Below are 21,632 nucleotides of genomic sequence, written 5' to 3' on the forward strand. Positions count from 1 at the left end.
CATTCAGAGCAGAGGAAACCATGCAAGGCACCAACCTGCTCATCAGGACCAGTTAGGGGTTCAGTGTCTTGCTCAAGGACACTTTGACAGTAACAAAGGGGGGAGCCAGCCAGGGATCAAACCTAGAACCTTCTATTTCCCGAACAGCCGCTCTACCTCCCGAGTCACTGCTGATATGAAACTTTTCCATACGTCATGTCAGACATCATACATCATACATCATAGATGACTGAAGTCACAGATCCACATGGGAGCCATGTCGTTCCCATGTGGATCTCGAGATCTCGGATCTCGAGATCCACATGGGAATGTTTCTTTGTGAAACTTAGGTCTTTGTATGTTTAACATTTACCAGCAATGTAGAAATCCATCCGTAAAAGACAGTACTCTCCGTTGCTCCCACTCCAGGGGGACAGCGGGGGGCCCCTGGTGTGCCAGGATGACAATGTATGGAGGTTGCTGGGTGTCGTCAGTTGGGGGACAGGATGCGCTGAGCCCAATCATCCTGGAGTTTACACCAAAGTGGCTGAATTCCTGGGCTGGATCTATGATATGATAGAGGTAAGTGTAACCGGTGTGTCTCTGAGTCCTTGATCTGCGTTGTTTGCAGATTACAGGAATAAACATGGTCACATGAGTGGGTCTTGATATAACTCAATCTAGTAGTGAAACATGAAGACTTTTAAGTGCAAGTGAGGTATCATCATCATCAATGCCTGTCCCCCTCTTTTTTTCTACAGAATCAAAATGCATTTACACCACTGTATTAGCTTATATAATCACATTTATATATAGGCAAGGATAGTGATTAACATACAATATAATATATCCTTAAATGAGTATCAGTATGCTTCGGAGCTTATAGTATAGTATACAACTATTACAATTACATTTAGTCCAAACTATCGTTTAACAAACTGATCCGAATTCAACATGCACCAAATACAACTGTTCCTATACCTGACTGTGAAACAGTACGAATCTAGTGAGTGTAAGAGGCAAGAGCATTTTGCAGCATCAGTTCCAATGAACCTCCCTCAAACAAGCATGCATAGCCTCAACACACTTACAAGTGTACAAGGTTCTCCCTAAATGATCATAGCATGTTTAGGAACGTGATAAGTTAAATATACTGATAATAACATCTTTTCATGAAGTTAGTGTAGTGATAGCCTATGCAACAAAATTTAGTCAAATGAGCTACTTGCATTGAAAACAGTGGTGGAAAAAGTACTACATTTCCCTATAAAAAAATAATTGTATCGTCTACTCAGGCTTTTGTGAGCCCCCCAGACCATTTTTAAGTTGCTTGATTCAGTATTTAGATATTTGATATTAATTTTATCAGACACGCCCCCCTTCCTATACAAACCCATTATAACTTCAAACATTTTTAACATGTTAGATTCATCAAAAACACCCGTCCTTGGTTCTGGTGACTCACCCTGCCCTCCTAATACGCGAGGGGCCATGTTTTTTCGATTGCTTTTTACATTTTTTTTAAAAACATTTTTTATTGTTTTTTTGTTTTTTTTTTCATTTTCCAAAAAAAAAGATTAAGAATAAAAGAAAAAGGTTTTCCGAAAAAACACGACCCCCTCGCGTATTAGGAGGGCAGGGTGAGTCACCAGAACCAAGGACGGGTGTTTTGATGAATCGATTATCTCCGAAAAGTGTCAATACTGCAGTGTACTGCAAATACTCTGTTACACGTAAAAGTCCGGAATTCAAAATTTACTTGAGTAGAAATACAAAAGTATTGGTATCAAAATGTAGCCAAAGTATAAAAAGTATAAACTACTCATTATGCAGAATATCCCATTTCACAAGTTGTATAAAATATAAAATATATTAAAATGGCCCTGGTTGCATCAAGACGCATTGTGAGCTTGTACATCGGCTATTTTCAAATGGCCGAAATATATATGGCTGAACTTAAGTGATTAGTGTGTTTTGTAATAATAATCAAAATCTACAAAGTAAACTAATGTTTTCATATAATTGTAGTGGAGTAAAACTACAATATTTGCCTCTGATATGATGTGGAGTAGAAGTAAAAATACAGAAAATTGGAAAAAAGTTAAAACACCTCAAAATTGTACAGTACAGTAGTACTTGTAAATGTACTTAGTTACTTTACACCACTGTTTAAAAATACGCAACATTTTTTTATTCCATAATAATGTTTAAAAGGTATGTTATATTGATGACAATAATTATGTTCTCTCTCTCTCTCTCTCTCTCTCTCTCTCTCTCTCTCTCTCTCTCTCTCTCTCTCTCTCTCTCTCTGCAGAATTATTGAGGGTGAAAATGAGTGAAACAGAAAGTGGATGCTGATTCATGGTTGTTGTTTTTTTTTTTTTTAACTATAAATGTATGTTGTAATAATGTACCACACGGGCTTGAGCGATTTTTAAAATGTCTACGTTATATTTGTGATAATAAATTATACATAAAAAAAGAAAACTGTCTGTCGCATTTCGTTCAAACCCAGCTCATGATGCCATCTGGCCGCTAGGTGGCGTATGCGATCCTCCAATTTGGTTTCTAGACAGTGTTGCCATGTCTGCTTATTATAAGCGACTTTGGGCTTATTTTTCTGTAAAGTTGCTTGTAATAATATTGGTTAGTTGCGGGCGGGTTGCGTTTTTTGGGCTTGTTTCTAAAGTGTACTTGCTTATTTAGGCTTGCTTCCAAATATTGTAATTATTATTTAATCCAGTGGTTCTCAAATATGTTCATGAAAAGGTTTTGTGCCACAGGGGAGCATTTGTGTTAGAATGTTTCCAAAAAATATTCCAAATATTCCACATTTTATTGCAAGAGTTTTTGAAAATAGATAGTTAAAGTTCTCATGATGTGGCCTAATAGTCACTTCTTTTGGGCTTGTTTTCCTAGACCTGGTTGCTTATTTCTCTCGCAAACCCTGGCAACACTGTTTCTATAGCAACAAAGCAACAAGTTGTTGCTTTGTTGCTATAGAAACAGTGTTGCAACTGTTGTTGCCAACAACAGTTGCAACGAGAGTTGCTTTCTTTCAGCACCTTTTAGATGGTGTTCTGCCATTTTCTTGCTTTGTGTGGAATTGTTGGCTGTTCTACTGATCATCACAACGGTCTATATAACTTATTTATTTATTGAAGTTTGTTTTTGTGTGTGCTGCTGTGTGAGGTGTATAGTGTATAGAAGAATCATGTCGTCCATGGGGTGTTCAGAGGATATTTTACAGCAAGTCAACCAGTTCTGGTCCATGTTGGACGATCTTTCACAAAATGACCATAACGCTTACCAGAGGTTTATTGAACAACAGATGAAGAAAGGAGCCGAGTCCATGTCCCAGCCTGAGCTCCATTCATGTCTGCACACACAAATACTCATGGTTGGTATGATGCTATTCGGTTTCCTAGATGTTAAGTGGAGTAGCCTAACAAGTACAATATTTGCCTGTCGACAGTGGTGGAAAGTTACTGAGTACATTTACACAAATACTGTACTTATAAGTACAATTTTGAGGTACTTTTACTTTACTGGAGCATTTCCAATTTCCATTACTTTTACTTCTACTCCACTACATCTCAGAGACAATAAATATTGTACTTTTTACTGCACTACAATTATTTGAAAACTTGAGTTACTAGTTACTTTGTAGATTTTGATTATTATTACAAAACATATATGCCCTATTTAAACTTTGACTATTTGAAAATAGCAGATCTACAAGCTTACAACATGTCGCATCTGATTTTTTTTTTAATATTTTAAAAAACGATTTTACACATATGATAACTTGTGAAGCAGGACATTCTGCATAATGAGTACATTTATTTTTGGTACTTTAGGTATATTTTGAAGCCAATACTTTTGTACTTTTACTCAAGTACATTTTGATTACTGGACTTTTACGTGGCTATTTATTTTTCCAAAATGTTGAAAAATGTAATATTTGGAAAATGCTTTTAAGTAAAGTAAAGTATAAATGATTAGAACATGCTTAAACATTCGACAATTAAGGTCTAATATTTCTACAATTGCTAAATTGCTACAAAGCCTGTATATCCAGTCGTTCATCTCATTAATTGAGAACATTTAAAAAAAAAAAAATGTTTAATAACATTTTGGACAAAATCTCCAATTTGACATTGAGGTCCCCAGATGTCCCTAGTGCCCACCTATCCTGTACCCGCTTGAGTATAAGCATTTTACTTTCCATCTCTCTCTCTCTCTGAATAAGTTCTCTCTCTCTCTCTCTCTCTCTCTCTCTCACACACATGCGCACGCACGCACGCACGCACGCACGCACACACACACACACACACACACACACACACACACACACACACACACACACACACACACACACACACACACACACACACACACACACACACACACACACCATCAACCCCCATATACACATGGCATTGATTGTGCACAAAATTACAACACTGACCTTTATGTCAATCATATCCTCAGTGTGTATGAGTCCTGTGGCCAGTGCATGATTACCCAATGGTGAAAGTTTGACACATAAATACATGTGCCTGTAACACATGCAGGGACCAAAGCAAAGGTTACTGCACATCAATGTATGTGCCTGGAGACGTGTTCCTGCACCCCGGGACCCCAGCAAACCAACGCCTCTGTGTGGAGGAAAACTGGAAAGAATCACAGAAGGAAAAGGTAAAATACAAAGTCAAAGTGAAAGTTGTTCTGTCAAATTGTATGCATTGTACTTGAGTTAAAGTACTTGAGTACTTTCTTTTAAAAATACTTAAGTATTCCAAATTACAAAAAGAAATAGGGCTTAAGTGGTGAATTCATAAAGTACCCTTTCCCTTCCTAGAAATGTAGTGGAGTCAAAAGTATAATCTTTGACTTATAATATAATATAGTGGAGTCTCCACAAACACTCAAGTAAAGTACAGATACTCAAAAATACTAAAGGACAGTGCTCAATTAAATGTTCTTCATTACTGTCCTTCACCGCAAAGGTGAAATACAACGCGTGTGTTCCATCAAGCTCAAATTGAATCCTCCAGGCTGCAGCAGAGGTGCTGTGTTGCCCACATTGCGTCAGGGTCCCATCATCTCAGCGGATACACTGAAATGTTGCTCATGCATTTTTATGTTTGCATAGATTGGTACACTGTGTTGGACGTGGCGTTAAACCCGGCGGTGCTGGACCAGTGTCAGGAACACGGAGCAATGGACAAGCTATACATGCTGGCGCTGGGTTTCGCCCGGAAGCAGCATGGGCTCAAGTTATCTCAACAGTACACAGTCACCGGCAGCAGCCCCAAGGGGAGCTTAGACGATATGCACCGTCGCCTTGGGGTTTGGCAGCCGTCAAAATGGTCTGCCCCCCGGAGCACACAACCTGACACAGGTATGGCAGCCAGACCCGTCGTAGCTTGATGATGTTATGCCATGGTAAAGTATCGGTCAGTTGTTTTAGCTGCTTATATAGATGCGCCTCCCCATTTCACAGGGCATCCATGCACTCTAATCTGTAGTTGTTATGGCCTACTACATCATGGTCCTTGAACCTGGGTCTCTCAGCTCAGCCAAGAGGCCATCCCGGCTTGGCCAGGGGAGATATTGCGCTTATGAGCTTCAGGCAGTACTTTGTACACCATGGGGTGTACATTTTTCAGTGGAAGCGTAAGGACACCATCTCCAACAACTGCAGATGTGCTAGTTACGTTCTACTACTTAATAATACACTCTACCTTACAGATCGGTTAAAATTACATTTTATTCCTTAAAATAAGTTCCGGATTGCAGCTTTAAAATCCATAATTTGTTACCAGATTCATCAGGAAGGTCGGTGGTCCTCGTCATGATCCTTTTTTTGATTTCTCTGCAGCCACACAGACGCCTGCTTCCCTCCTACAACAGATTTCATCTCTGCGTGAGGAGGAGGGGCAGGAGTCCAGCCTGGCAGCTGAGCTCATTGCTGGGCCTGTGGAAGAAAAAAAGAAGAATTTGATTGAGGTGATCTCCAGCTCCATCACAGCACACCCCCCATCAGAGTTAGAGTACCATCTCAGCGTGAAGACTGACTCTGAAGGCTGTCGCCGCAGGGTGGAGCTGATGGTTGAGCTGCCAAATGTTTGCTCCATGTCAGAATGTCACCTCGCCATCTCCCAGGTAGAGCAATTCATTACATTCTTCTCTCAATGGAGTTTTTTTTTCAGGGGTGGAAAGTAACATTACATTTACAAGTACATTTACTTTAAATTGACTTGAGTATTTCCATTTTTTGATACTTTGATGGTTATAGTATACTCTACTACATCTCAGAGGAAAATATTGTGTTTACTCCACTTTAGCTACAAGTTACTTTGCAAATTTGTATTATTGATACAAAACATATTTTATACAGCCTTCAGCTATTCAAAAATAGCAGATCTGTAAGGTCCCAGCACGTCACAATGCAATATATTTTGAGCTTGTAAATCTGCTTTTTGGGGAAAACATATACACGTATGAGTACTTTTACGTTTGGTACATTTTGATGGCAATACTTTTGTACTTTTACTCCTACTTACAGGACTTTTACTACGGAGTATTTCTACATTGTCTTCCACCACTATGTATTTTTTTAATATAGTTTGTCTCTTTGGAGTTCAATTTGTATACTTACTTTCTTGACTTTCATAACAGGTCTTCATCATGGGTCTGTTTTGCATTTTGCTAGTCTTAAAGTTGTGTGTATTGGTTTCTATTTTGTTTGTAGGATGACGTACTATTGGAAGTGAAGGATCTGCAGCGTCTCCTTGTGGAGCTGCCAGAAAAAGTAATCGAAGACACTGCTTCTGCCACCTTCCACAAAAAGAAACGTAGGCTAACTTTGACTGTGGATGTTCAATGAAAACCTCAAATGATCCGAGGGATATAACGCTCTGATTTAAACTGTCTGCCTAAGTGGGGCAACATACCGAGGAAGTGATTAGTCCTGCTGCTGGGATGAAGCTAAGAGTACATTTAAGTGAATGGACCATGAAATGTGATTTACTGTAAAGCTTTGGAAAATGCTTTTCAAGTGATGTGTCATGAACATAGACCCAACCCCGACCTCTGAACTTCTGTTAACAGGCAGTAAACAGCTTATTAATAAAATGCTGCTTTACCCCAACAATACTGCTCCTTGGTGTTGTGTGTGGGTTGGGCTGAACAGATGTAGTGCTTTTAGCTCTCAACACAGAACATTAACTGACCACTACAGTGAAATATGTGTGTTTCTTATGAATATGTGGGCTTTATTGGGTGGTGGGGTTGCTTAAAACTGAGATGGTGTTTATTCACATAATTGAATTGTTGAAGAACTATTAACAGAATCAATATTCATGCAATATTTCATGTTTATTAAAATGTCAAAATTGATGCAGAACAACATTATCAATGTTTGGCAATCTACAACTCGAGTGAATAAATGTCAGTAACACTTTACTTTAAGGTCCTCCACATCCTCCACAGTAAAATCCTCAATCTTAATTTAACACTGGGTCCCATTTGTACACTCTCAGAGATAAATTAACACAGGATTCTACAGTGTAATTAAGTACTTATTACAGCTTAAAGGTGCATGCATGGCTCACAGCGTTACCAGGAACTGTCACCTACTGACTGCTCTTGTTCAGTACCTTTCTCACACTTTCACACCACTTATTGCTAGCTCTCCCATAACACTGTCTTGTGCTGTTATCAAGCACTACACTTCACGCCTATAAGCTGCAACAAAGTGACTGATGTGTCCCTCTGATAAAGTACGAAAATGTCAAGTAATTTTGTTCGTAGTAAACATTAACCGTGGAAAAGAAAAATGGGGTTTGTATCGAAATGGCAGTTCATTGGTCCCTGTTTATTGTAAATAACTACTCTCTGCTGTTGAATACGAATTTTCAGTGGAATCCCAGTCCAGTGTGGCCTGGACATGGTTGAGGTTTGTAGTGGTGATTTGTAGGTCTGCCTGCTCTAGCGCCTCTCCCCGTGGTCCTCCTCCACCCAGGCCACAATCTTCCCCTCCCAACCTGGCACGAATGCTCCATCCTGAAACACCTGAGGAGTCAAAGCAGACATGAAGTTTGACATTTAAAAACCCCAAGCAACACTTTCATCTATAATGCACCACGGTCCAGACCAGTGCTTCTCAAACGTTTTCATGTCAAGGACCACCCAACCGGATATATCATTTGCAGAGACCCCCAAAGAGTTTTGTTGTAAAAATGTTCAGAAAATTAGAATTCAATAGACGATCTACAAGCTCACCATGCCATGATACTGACCATGACTAACCATGATACTGACATCATAATAACTCAAGTGTCGCATCATGACGCGTTGTGAACTTGCAGATCGGCTATGTTAAAATTTCAAATAGCCAATGTATATACTGTAGGGTAAAAGTTTTTAAACTGATTTTGATGCTAGTATGTTTTCCTGGGGACCCATTGGAACCCCCTTAAGGACCACTGGGTGTCCCCGGATCCCACTTTGAGAACCACTGCCCTAAGCAAGACATTCATATATAATGCACAACGGTCTAGACAGACACTGAATATAAATCCATTTAAAGCAGTCTTAATTCTCCAGCCAGCCACAGAGAATGGACCATTTAAGTTTCAAATATCATCTCATTTGAATCCCATGCCCACCTCTTCTTTCACCGTGCCAAATTCTGGGTCAAGAGCTTTGAAGTGGTATCTATAACTGCCTTGTCTGTCCACAGCTGCCTTGAAGTCTCGCAGTGTCACCTCACCCAACCTGTAAATATACACTCTGTGAGATGGGAAGGTGCAATGATGCGTGCACAGACACGCTCACACATACAGTATATCAGCTACAGTAAATTGGTCTGTGGACCCTTTTCACAGCAGACATTTTGATGGTAAATGGAGCTGATGGTGGCAACATTAAAGCAGGAAATGTTATTTTAAAGAACCTGTATAGAAGAGTATGTTAATGCAATATAATAGCACCTCTGCAGTGGTTGGAGAGTCTCCCTAATTTTAACCCTGCTGTCAGGTAGAACATCTACTGGTTGACAATGTACATAAAGTTATTTGAAGCAGACAGCGCACCGGATTGGACACATGCAATCTCTATTGTAGTTCTGTTGCAATTACCTCACTCCGTTTGAATTGTTTTAGCTTTAATTGTGGGTGTGTTTTGTTTCGGTGAAGTTAACTGTACAGGTCCAAGCTGTCACACAGTTAACACCAAAATGAAACACACCCGTGATTAATGTGATTAACTTCAGTTGCATTTTATTAATGTCGGCTTTGAAAAGGATCTATTCTGCAAACAGGAACAAAGCTTTTCCATGAAAAAGAAATACATTCTATTCAATTGTGCATCATCGTGAAAAGTTATGAACCTAATGAGTGCATCCAAAGAGAAACACGAACCCATGCAACATCTTACATCAGTGTCTCCCCTATATGTATTTAACAGCAGCACGCCACAGCTCCAGGATTCCTGAGCTCCGCTGCTGAATGTTTATGTAAATTATTAATATTATATATTTAACGATGGAAGACGGCTCCAACCTGTCTTAATAAACTAAAGTTACATTGTTTTGCGTTATCAGTACGAACTCTTCATGCCGTGTTACACACGTAAGTGGAGGAGAGGAGAGAGAGAGAAAGAGAGAGTACACAACTCCAGAGTCTAGACTTATTGAAACGTACAAGACACTCTTTGATCTTGCTACCGCTTGTACTTCAGCATTTTTTTTTGTTCTTGTTGTTATCTCTGAGAACCCACAAATAAATTCCAAATCAACTGCAGGTTGGTTGTGGCAATACATTCTTGAATATTATGTTAATATTCTCCATCTACAACGGAAGTCTACCTTAGGCATACTTTTTCAATAGATCGGGCTACGTCTATTTCCAGAACGGCATATCGCTTCATATTCAGGTCAATTAACTTTGCGGTTACCAGATCATCTCAGCATATTAAATCAAGTTACATCAGGCATCGGGGTAGATGTGAATATTGAAGCAAACCAACGTTGATTGGGAGGATTAGCATTTGCTGAAGACCAAAAAGAAGTATTGCAACTACACTCCATTAGACTGCTGACTGCATCGCCCCCCAAAAGAACACATTTGCAAGTTATCATCATACCTTGTAGATTTGTTTGTTTTGTCAAGAAAGCAACACCGTTGAGCATGGAGTACAAATGAAGCTTGATTACAACAAAAACATAATCATTTGATTGGAATGTGCAAAGAACATCTGTGAAAAGAGATCTGTGAAATAAACATTTGAAGATTACAAGTACATTTACTTAGTGTACTTAAGTACAACTTTGGGCTACTTTAAACTTACTTGAGTATTTCCATTTTTTATACTTTATGCTTCTACTCTACTACATCTCAGAGGTAAATATAGTATTTACTCCACTTTAGTTACAAGTTAACATACATTAACCACTTCAGCCCTATATACATTTTGGCTATTTGAAAATAGCCGATCTACAAGCTCACAATGCGTCGCGATGCGACGCATTGTCAGCTTGTAGATCTGCTATTTTCAAAAGATTTTAATACATCTTATACATTTGAAAACTGGGACATTCTGCATAATGAGTACTTTTACTTTTAACTCGAGTAAATGTTGAATTCCGGACTTTTACTTGTAACAGAGTATTTCTACATTGCAGTATTGATACTTTTACTTAAGTAAAGAATTTGAGTACTTTTTCCACCACTGCTTAATAATGATGTTACATACACAAAAAGATAGAAGCCTCGGCATTGCCCATACGCATGTTTTGCCTGGAGGCAGCCCACATGGCCACCGTCACTCTGTGACAGCTGTCAATCTCAAAGACACCTGACTTCTTAAGGCAAAAGAAAGATCAATATTCAGCGGCGCTGCTACAACTTCAACCTCAAGGGGAAACACTACTGTAATAAAAATGCATGCTGTATAAAGGCACATTATACTTCTCAGATCCCTGTGTGTGCTGGAAATGCAATAAGTAATGTAGTATTTAGTACCTTTTGGGGATGTTAACCAGAAACGGTGTGAGGGAACGATCAGTGAAGTACAGCACTTTAGTGAACACCGTGGAGTCCAGCCCTGGGCTACTGTGAGAGTGTGCTATTTCTGGAAGCAAATACACATCAGCAAGTCAAAGTCAACCCCTGCCTTAGAGCCTCTGACAACCTTCAGAGATGTCAAAGTAATTACATTACAGAATAGGGGGAGGAAGGCACACCAGGGTTGGAGAGTTGCAGACCACGGTAAAGATACAAGTATGTAGGGGTGCAACAGTTAATCAAACCATTTTTTTTATAAGAAATGATTGTAATAAAATAATGTTTTTTCAATTATTTTTCTCCTTTTCTAAATACAGTAGCAAAATGACAAAAGTTGCGTTGCGTGTTGTGAGCTTGTAGATCTGCTATTTTCGCTATTTTGTCTTACAACACCATTGTATGGCGAATAATAAAATAGGGTATAAGTGGTTAATAAGACAAAATTAAAAATATATATATTTTTTTTTTCACCTTGATTTGATATGTATATATTTATTTAAGTTACGCTCTTTTAGATCATTTGATAAATAAAAAAAAGTGATCAATAGAATAACCGCTACGAAAATATTCAATAGTTGCAGCCCTACAAGTATGAAGAAAAACTGTTACACACTCGTAGCCACGATGCAAGGACATATTTATTTAATATTATATTAAATAACATATTATTTAATAAAACTTGCATAGTGGCTACGAGCGTGTGTCTACTTTCCTTCATAAATGTAATTACATTAACCAGACACAGTAGACAATTAGTAATGATGACACAGAGAGAATGGCAAATTCTGCACAAAACAAGAACAAGCTGTCTCACTTGAGCTTGGTGGCCAGGAGTCCCGGTCTGTTGAATTAGCTCGGCGCCCCGGTGACTTGAATGCATCCTACAAGTTTATGGGATTAATCATCAAGACCAAATAACCACTCAAATTGCTGTTCACTAATGATTCATTCATCAGCCATCATTTGGATGTAGAGAGGTCTCTGTGTGAGTGAGTGAGTGAGTGAGTGAGTGAGTGAGTGAGTGTGTGTGTCTGTACCCCTCTGTCCTGTCTGCGGTGGGTGTCCCCAGTATGCAAGCGGTCCATGAGACTGGCCACACCCTGCTCTAGGGTGTCCAAGGTATGATGCTGGGGGTCATGGCCGGAGAAACTGTCCCGCAAACTGCGCAGGGCTTCCCTCACCACCTGCAGCTCGTCTCCCTGATGGCAAAACGCAAGCCTTGATATGATGTACCCCACCCACAAGTATGAGGTAAAAGCAACTATGAAGTAAAAAAGTCAAAAGTCAAAGCAAAATGGCTTCTATGTGAATATGACCATCACCTCTCTTGTTAAACGGCTATTCTATTTTCTAAGAGCAGCATGCTACAGAAACATGACTATTTCTTCAGTTACACTCAAACAAACAAAAAAGATGATTTCATTATACTGAGCATACCACATTATGCTGGAACACTGGGGGAGGACCTGAACCCACTGAGTTACTGTAACTGCTGTTTTCGTTTCTGAATGACTGAAAAACACACAAAATGACTGTGTTTTAGACTGGCTGTTTTGTATAGTGAAATGACAGGATACTGGTGTTCATTTTTTGAGCCATACCCGTACACGACTGACTTCGTGTGTTTTGTGCGGAGCTTCATCAGACTTTTGTTGCTGTTGTTGCAGTAATCTGTCCTTCTTCACAAGTTGTTGCTGATGATGAAGGGGACGATGAGTTAAATTACACTCATTCTGTATATTGTGTCTTAACATATGCTGATTGCATGAATTGATTAACTAATTACCTCATATTCACTGATTAATTTATCCCTGTCACTCAACTTGTGCTTGAGCTCTGCCTGGAAATGAGAGGCAGAACCAGAATTATAAAAGCAATTAAACATCTTAAATATATGTTATATACACACACACACACACACACACACACACACACACACACACACACACACACACACACACACACACACACACACACACACACACACACACACACACACACACACACACACACACACACACACACACACACACACACACACACACACACACACACACAGGTCAAAATGGTGAAATGTTTCACTTTAATAAAAAGACGAAATTATGATTTCTCACGTTCTCCCCCTCCAACTGATCTCTGGCCATGCTGCACCTCAGTAGTTCCTGCTTCAATTGCAGGACGGCGTCTTCCTGCAGTGCCATGCGCTGCTGCAGAGCATCCTAATGTGAGAGAAGAGATCAAACACCTTCATACAGAGGCACTGTGCCTGTCTGTCCGCCTGTCTAGCAACACCTTGAATTTGCACAGACCCTCTAAAAGCAGCAGCAAAACAACTGCAACAAAAATAAACTAGAAAATGAAAAATATTATGGATATGTGATGTAAATCAATGCATATTTATTTATTTTATTATATGGAGAAGGTGAGTTCTGCATTGCACATCTATGTGCATTGCTCAGGGGTAGACAACAGGCAACAGAAGCTACTATTTTCAATTTTTGAAAGCCTTTGCTGTGTGCGTGCGTGCGTGCGTGCGTGCGTGCGTGCGTGCGTGCGTGCGTGCGTGCGTGCGCATGTATGCGTGGCATGACAATGGAATACAAAATCTCACAAATGGCTTCCTCAGTTTGGTTGCAAAGAGAGCAGGAGATGAGATTACACCACCGAATCCATGCACAGCAGAGAAAGCAGTGCATAGCATTCGTAGGGTAAGGGTGGTATTGTGGAGGTTTACCTTGATGGCTTGAATGTGGCGCGCCTCTTGCTTGTGCCTCAGAAGTTCCCTCTAGCAGGCAAACAGATGAACACACAGAGATTATCAGTAGAGCACAGGAACCCTTTCTCATATGGCACTTCATCCACATTAAGCCTAATCAGGTTTACTAACTGTACCTTAAGATCAAGCGTTTCCTCCATGCTTTGGTCCAGACGACTGCGGATTAGAACCTTCTCAGAGAGAATGGGATGAGCAGCGATAATGAGGGAATAAATAAATGTTTATATTTAGAATAGTAAAATGTTTAACGCTTATGTAAAGAAGCAGTGTGCCTGCAGTCTAAGCGCATGGTTTAGGTTTCATGCATGTTCGTCTGGAGGTGTTATTGCATGGGGGACAGTATAAGGATGCAGGGTTTACACACTGATACTTCACAAATAATGGAAAGAAAGTGCTGTTCGTTGGACGTATCCCCAGAGGACACATACCAGCTGCTGCTCAGTATTAGCTCGGCTATCCCCGAAGCCTGCAGAGCCGTCCTGGTCCTCCTCAGGGAGAGAGCCATGGAGGAGTAGAGCCTGAGAGCACGCACACACGCACACACACACACACACACACACACACACACACACACACACACAGTCACATTGTCATAGTTGAAAGCTAGTATATGGAGAAAAGGGCTGTTCTTGTTCAGCGATGGGACACATGGGATTCAACAGAGCTGTTCCATTTATTTATTTTATCAGTACTTGTTGCATATTTAGATGGATGTGCCAGTTTTGTTATCATATGTTATCGGATGCATAATGTTTTCTAGTCTAGAGATGCAAAGATTGTTATTTTGATTCCTCTAGCTACCTCAAGGACACTTTGACACAATGCCAAGAAGATAGGAAAAAGGGAACCAGAACGCTCCTGGTCCAAATATATATAAAAATAAATATGGAAATCTTTAAATAAAATACAGGAAGAAAGTAACAAAAAAACCATGACACCCTCACGCATTAGAAGGACAACATCAGTCACCAGAAACAAGGATGTGTGTTTTCAATGAATTTTAACATAAAAATAGAGTTTGAAGTTACAATGGGTTTATATAGGAAGGGGGTTGTCAACTTTATATCAAATATCTAAATATTGAATCAAGTAAATTAAAACGGGTGCACATAAAAGCCAGAGTAGACGTTACAATGAGACCAGGAGTGTTTTAAAGTGAAATACCCCTTTAAGTGTACGTGACACACCAGGAAAAATCTGAAAGGCATACAATAATTGCTGGAAAAGGGAAAGGACTCGATCAAGGCCTATTTTTTGTGTCTTTCCCCACAAATAAAAAAACATCACACACGCTAATTTTGGTGGGAAAAGGGTATTAGTAGCACTTGTTTTCTTGCCACTCTATTTACTCAACCACTAAGCCTGTTGTTGGTTGATTAGGTTCATACAACTTACTTACTCCGATCTTTCACTAAGTCCCTCTGTATAAGAGTATCCATAATAATCTAAATTATTTCATATCACATAATGCATTACACAGGCCAGGCTGTCGGTTACTCACTGACAATCCTGGACTCATGAATTGCAGTCAGATACATATTTGTTTTATTTGTTTAGTTCTGCTCAGACCCACAGTAAAATACTCAATTTTCATTTGTCAGTTCATTTGTGTCAGTTCACCCATTTGTAACTCAAATGGAGATACAAATGGACTTGAACACTTTCAGAACACTGGTGAGCACTGAGGATTTTAACGTGTATGTGTGCTTCCTCTCAATGCCTCTGTTAGTAGGTATAGAAAGTATTGTAGGTCTTTGAACAAGCTTTACCTGTAGGCGGAAGACCATCCTTCTGGCCTCCTGCATCTCCCTCTCCAGCTGCTCCTGGTGGGCGTCCAGCTGCTCCTCCCATGACTTCTCCTCCTCCGGCCCATCATGCCCCAGGGCAGGACACAAACCACACAGAGCCACCTCTTCTGAAAGGTGAAACAACAGTAGTTCAGCCAGGCACTTTCATCAGGATTAACAATGATAATGCATTCAGTTTGGCTATGTGACTCTGCTCCCGTCACAACAGATTATCTGCACTGCGGAAGTATGACACAGAATCTGAGATCACTAACCCCCCCTGAAGCAGATGTAGAGTTATTGCATGAACATAACATTGAACCCTTCAAAGGCATAAGTTAAAGGGAAATTTAACATTTTAATAAAAATGTAACTGATTTTGCTATTTTTATTAAGAAGAAAACCCGGACTGGATCCGTGGATCCAGATCCGGATCTTCAAATACTAAAATCAGCAGGAAGTTGACAATCTCTAATCAATGGAGCAATTGTTTTTGATTTCTTGTCCATAGGGCTGTCACGATTACAAGATTTAAGTTGACGATTAATTGTCACACAAGTAAGACGCGCGAACGCTGGAAGCGAACGCAGCTCGAAAATATTGTGTATTTACGGACTTGTGTGCGTGCGTGCGTGCGTGCGTGCGTGTGTGTGTGTGTTTCGACTGTAGCTGCACTCTGGCGCACTCTGTCGGCCGCACCCAGGCAGTGCACTGCACACAGACACACACACGGACACACAAGCCGCGCAGAGTTTCATAGTAGGCAACACTTGGGCGGAGGCGCCTCCTTCCGCGTTCGCAACAAATAAGCAACAAAAGCAAGGGATAATGCATGGGGAGGTTATGCACCACGGCTCCGCCTCGGTGCATAATCACCCTGTCGGGCTTCAAATTTCAATAATGACCACCTCCCCATGCATTATCCCGCTTATTACACGACTACTTAATAAATACATGAATACATTTACCCAAAAGTAACAACAAAACAAAGTATTTCCTTGCTTACAGCAATGAAAGTATTCCATAAGTATTGGGCTGGGCGGACAAGTTCGCCTCGGAAAAAAATAATGACAGTATTCCACAAGGTAACCGGAAAACTCGCCCCAAAACACCCCATTCTATATACCACTGATTTGGCTGTAATACCGCCGGATTTGCCCCGGGCGACTGTGTTTTGGGGCGAGCGTTTTGGTATTCCCCCGTTGTTGCGCCACGATAAACAAGGAAGTGCAGAGGATCAAATAGAATCACTTTTCGGTTATTGCATCGTCTATTTCTCACTTCAAATGTTTTCAAAAACATTCTTGAGAGCAACGTTTAGTTGTAGATGACATTGGTTGTTTGTTTACATGGCTGTCATGTTGGATAAAGCATAAAACCAAGCAGCGCAGGTTGGCACAGCAGGTGCTCTGAGTCTCTGATTACACAGCGGTCCGTTATAGAGCTCATCGGTCATTATCCAGAAATAATGACTGATGACTGACCAATCAGAATCGAGCATTCAACCAAGCCGTGTAATAATTGCGATTAACGATTTAATTGTGTTTTTGGCATTGGACATTGGAACATATAAATAAGCATTTAATTTCTTGTTTGCCTTTTAAGGCTTCGCAAAAAATATTAATGCACAGGTCAGATCTAGCAAATAACTTTAATATACACTATACAGAGAAATTACTGACAAATTTGATCATTTTCTACTTTATAAAAAAAAGTTAATTTGGCGGAAATAGCTGATCTACAAGCTTACAAGCTCGTAGATCAACTTGTAAGCTTGCAGCTATCAGCTATTCCTGCTATTTTTGGAAAATGTTTGAAAATGTGTGAACATTTTTCAACATGGAAATGATTATGACGATTATGCAAAAATAATTGAGATTATCTCAAATAATTGCAATTAGGCAATTATTTGAGGTGTGGTGACCATATATATATATATATATATATATATATATATATCAGAGGGAAGGATGAGTGTGAGAACAGCTCCCATTCGTGTGCACATCTTGTTGCGCGGGAATTAATGTGCTGCCAACCTGTATCTGATTTCTTCTCAGTCAAATCAGTCTTATCGTCCTTTGGCTCCCCCTGGTCTTCAGATTGAGAGTTGAGAAATGCTTCCTTAGAGGTGTGAGTGGACTGGGTGATAATGTACTCATCTTTTGGAGAGTGTGCAGGGCTGGCTGAACTGAGACTGAAACAGATGGTGGACAAACACAGCAAATAAGTGAGTTCGTATTGCTATTGTCAAATAAACTGCAACAATAAAACACATTTACATGACAAGAAACTATAGTAAGTTTTCTCTAATTAACACTATGTAGTTACACAAATGCCATCTGGGCTGAATGACACTTGAACTGAATAATACTTGAACTTTGAACACACCACATTAAAAGTATACATTATTTTCCATCTCTTTCCATCTCTAAAACTGGTGTGAAGAATGTCTGTTTGCCAGTGAATTATTTTTCAAAACATTTTGACAATCAGAACTTTTTTAAACTTGAGAAACATCTCTGTCTTAAGTTGTATGTGTGTTTATTTGGTTATTTTCTTCTTGCAGTATGTTTATTTATATTACCAATGTCTTTCCAGAAATTCAATACAATAGCCTACTAATTACAAGGACAAAACTGAAACCATCAGGAACAGGCATTTATACAACCTTGTGACTTTTTCCAGTAAAATCATTCTGTTCATAGTTTATTTTCCCTTGAGCTACCCTTTCAAAGCATACTGTTTTTTGTAGTTTCTGAATATCTGGTTTCCTTCCAGCTTATTGCTGAGTATGTGTATTTTGATCTTAGCGTGTGCTGAGCACATTTCCAACTCCCCGAGGTTCAGGCCTCTTGTCATGTTCACTCTGGTGTGTATTCAGAAATATGATACACCCATCTGTGAACTGTGACCCATGGCATTATACAGTACATACAGCTCTCTAATGGGGAATTCCTCCTCTTCAATTGGCGTCTCAGGAGTAAGACCTATGCACTGTGCCAGACACTGAGACAAGGGATCAAATGTGTCACTACTCACTATGACCCTCAGGCAATAAACTTTAGAAGGAAAAAAGCCTAGCCTGAGCGAAAATTGCCTTGAATACTGAAAGAAGGGCTTGCAAAACTGTATTCACACGTTTACAATTTCTCCCAGCAAACATAAGTAACAAGACTTATTTTATATTAGCAAGCCAGATGATTTAAGGGCCCTCTCGAAAACTAGATGACACATCTCAAGGGGTTATCCTTTCAATAAAGGTACAATTATATTTCAATTACATTCTAAGGGTGCTATATAGAACAATTACTTAGTATGTGCATCACAGTTATTATTGTTGTTGTTGTTGTTGTTGTGTAACAGCGTGTACTGTTACTGTACATCAGGTGTAGAAATGCTGATAAACAGGGAAGTTTATTAAGAAGAACTCACTTGAATAAGTTTAACTATGAAAAGTAAAAAGCTTCAGAAGCCAAGTTGGCTACATTCATCACAGTGAGCAATTCAAGTTTGAGCCAGCCTTCTTCCTGCCACTAAATGTACCCTCAAGAACATAGACTGATAGTCTTATCAGATGCTGCTGTGATTATCCCCTAAGTGTTTTCAAAGAGCTTTGCAGTTTGTGCCAAGTATGTTTTTCATCACAAGATAATGATGCTATCAGGAAATTGCCCATCATTTTCTCCCAATCCAGTTTTGTAAACTTAACAAATTCATTTTAGCTGTTCCTGTTGTGCCAACAGGGCCACATCGATTAGAAACAGATATAGACTATTGGTTATAAACATGGATTTGCAACAGATGAGCTTAATTGCAACAGATTACTATATTTTGAAAGTACGTGTAATTTATTTTAGGTTGAAGAATGATGTGTGCATTATAATTATGTAATGTAAAAGCATCACATTAAAACAGTAAACTATGTAGACCTTGTGCATTGAATATTTTTGGAATATTCACCCAGGACATTCATCCCTCTGAGATGTTCACGCTGATTGAAATGACATCATTCTCCAACACCATAGCTAGATGTTGCTAGGCAATAGCAGCTTGCGGTTATACGCAGGCCCAGACAGATACACGGTAGCTCCAAATGGTAGCCTACAGGGAGGGACACACCCACACTGATTGTACACACAGGGCACAAAGACTGCAGAATCTGTCCTTGAATAGTCTAAAATACCTTAATTGTACCTTTATAATTGGCACATTCCTTGTCAAAGAATTGACATAATGTATACGACTGATAGAGATTGTAGGCTCTTTGCCACTGGGTTATATATAGCCTATTTTTTGCCCTGACATGCATGCCCTGATGACAACAATTAGCCTCATCCCTGACTAATCAGTGACAGAATGACACGAGTATTACATTAGCAATTACATCATGTGTCTTGAAATTCAGAATGCTCTTACCATTTCATTTGTTTGGCTCCCATTCTTGTTTGGTTGGTAATATTTCCTACCCTCCCACACAGACAGAGCCCTCCATCTGGGTGATGCCCTGCTTCTCAAGTCAGGACCACAGCCCAAACAGAGCCAACAGTAGGCAGCCTGGCAGGGAGCAGCAACCCCCAAGATTCTCCACCACGTCGCACCACGCACTGTGTTGAATCTGAAATAACAACACGCTTCAAACCCTCTCCAGCAGCATGTTATTCCTACAGCATAAAGCCTCAAATTCCCAAACCCTAAATCACACTGGAAGGCTTCAGTCCTGCTTGGCTCGTGACAGCAGACAGACAGACAGACAGGGAGGATATTGGTGCTCAGCACCACCATCGGCTGAATTCTGCCTGGTTTCTCATTGCACTCGCCTTGTTGTGGCTGAGCTCACTAGCTCCCATTCACGAACACAATGTTTTTGTTCCTTCTGAGTGAGAACTGATCCGGCTCTTGTACATCTTTTTGTTGTGCCCCCCCTCTCCCTCTGGCTCCTTTACTCCTTCCACCGCCCTCCCTCCTTCTCCTTCTCTCTTTCCAGCACTGTCGCACTGCTTGCTTTGTATCAGTCCGTCCCACACAGAGACATGTCTCTAGTGTTTACCCTCCCCCCTCTCTCTCTCTCTCTCTCTCACGTACCTCCTTCTTCTGTCGGTCTCCCCTTTCACACGAAGGAGGTGGACTTTCTCTTGACTTTCTCTGTACGTTTTGTGTGTCAGTCAGTGTGTCACTGCAGCTGAAAAAATGTTAAACGCATTACAGAAATAAAAATCTTATGAAAATGGTTTACGTTTCTCAAACCCAGCAAAAGCCATTGTTGTTTCTGAAACTGGGTTTGCATGGAGAAGTCATGAAGCCACACCAAACAAGTTGGAACATGTGGGAGAGTAGCTAATGATATATTCGCACGAGGGTAGGCTATACTTGAATAACCAGAGCCGGGTAATATAAAACGCTAAAGGGTATATGTTCAGTGTTTCACATGTAGCCATTCATTTCATAACATGTAAAATGATTTAGGCTATTACCATAAAACCTAAATTGCAAACTGCATGTGATTTCACTTAAACTTACACATTGAATCTGTAAGTAAAGCAACAAAAAACAAACTATGGGAAACGAGCAGATTGTTTTACAGCAGGCAACAGCACAGGGTTTTGTTTAAGTGGAATTCAAGTAGGCTACTATTTTGGAAGGATGATGTTGAGCAGACTATCTAATTATGTTAGAAAATTGGTCGCCTACAATTGTTGAACAATAGTACCCTTTTGCTCCATTTGACAGCTTTCAATTGTGCCCACAATGAGTGTGTCTAAAACTATGTAGAGCACTATAAACAAATGCTGAACGTTGGATATCAATCAGTGCCTTTATTATGGGATGATCTGTTATTATGGGGTTACGGTGATCTCATGAATGAGAAATTAAGGAGATGACAACTACTACTACTATACTACTACTTCACAATGATACATGTGGGAGACAGTAGCTATGTCAAAGTTACAGGATAATAGATGAAACAAGTGAAATTAGAAGTGAAGATGGCACAAAGACATGAGCAGACAAAATTGG

General features: G+C 39.9%; 3 protein-coding genes across 7 annotated transcripts in view; 2 read left to right on the forward strand and 1 right to left on the reverse strand.

The window, feature by feature from the left end:
• Positions 1-2,401, forward strand: part of tmprss5 (transmembrane serine protease 5) — a gene marked incomplete at its 5' end in the record, with an annotated part of 16,140 nt that extends 13,739 nt beyond the window's left edge. The window contains 2 exons of the mRNA XM_084064678.1: positions 409-561; positions 2,294-2,401. Coding sequence (XP_083920804.1) covers positions 409-561; positions 2,294-2,302 — 162 coding nt within the window. The 3' untranslated portion in view covers positions 2,303-2,401. The remainder of the gene's footprint in view (positions 1-408; positions 562-2,293) is intronic.
• A 785-nt stretch (positions 2,402-3,186) lies between these two features.
• Positions 3,187-6,874, forward strand: pih1d2 (PIH1 domain containing 2; the record flags this gene model as incomplete). Its single annotated transcript, XM_084064679.1, has 5 exons — positions 3,187-3,379; positions 4,557-4,680; positions 5,138-5,386; positions 5,867-6,150; positions 6,740-6,874. The coding sequence occupies exons 1-5, from the start codon at positions 3,194-3,196 to the stop codon at positions 6,872-6,874; spliced, it is 978 nt and encodes a 325-aa protein (XP_083920805.1). The 5' UTR covers positions 3,187-3,193.
• A 472-nt stretch (positions 6,875-7,346) lies between these two features.
• dixdc1a (DIX domain containing 1a) lies at positions 7,347-20,599 on the reverse strand. Of its 5 annotated transcripts, XM_084064524.1 has the most exons (16): positions 20,435-20,593; positions 20,034-20,232; positions 17,654-17,811; positions 15,600-15,745; positions 14,259-14,348; positions 13,947-14,000; positions 13,789-13,839; positions 13,169-13,273; positions 12,841-12,894; positions 12,656-12,748; positions 12,492-12,566; positions 12,092-12,253; positions 11,869-11,935; positions 11,013-11,121; positions 8,658-8,766; positions 7,347-8,061 (listed from the first exon to the last, which is right to left on the reverse strand). In XM_084064524.1, the coding sequence occupies exons 2-16, from the start codon at positions 20,054-20,056 to the stop codon at positions 7,978-7,980; spliced, it is 1,380 nt and encodes a 459-aa protein (XP_083920650.1). In that variant the 5' UTR covers positions 20,057-20,232; positions 20,435-20,593; the 3' UTR covers positions 7,347-7,977. The 5 variants fall into 5 exon arrangements, with proteins under 5 accessions (XP_083920650.1, XP_083920651.1, XP_083920653.1 ...); XM_084064525.1 differs by having other exon boundaries at positions 15,600-15,742; positions 20,034-20,599; XM_084064527.1 differs by having other exon boundaries at positions 12,671-12,748; positions 20,034-20,599.
• Positions 20,600-21,632: the final 1,033 nt, after the last annotated feature.

Source organism: Gymnoscopelus microlampas (assembly GCF_963454915.1).
Source record: "Gymnoscopelus microlampas genome assembly, chromosome: 8".
Taxonomy (NCBI): Eukaryota; Metazoa; Chordata; class Actinopteri; order Myctophiformes; family Myctophidae; genus Gymnoscopelus; species Gymnoscopelus microlampas.

Excerpts from the sequence above, each read along its gene's own strand:
- dixdc1a (XM_084064523.1), bottom strand. The coding sequence starts at position 20,056 with ATGGGAGCCAAACAAATGAAATG. Across the intron at positions 15,746-17,653 it reads TGAGAAGAAATCAGATACAG|AAGAGGTGGCTCTGTGTGGT; the intron begins GTTGGCAGCACA and ends TTCACCTTTCAG. Across the intron at positions 12,567-12,655 it reads ACGAAGTCAGTCGTGTACGG|TCATTCAGAAACGAAAACAG; the intron begins GTATGGCTCAAA and ends TGTGTTTTTCAG.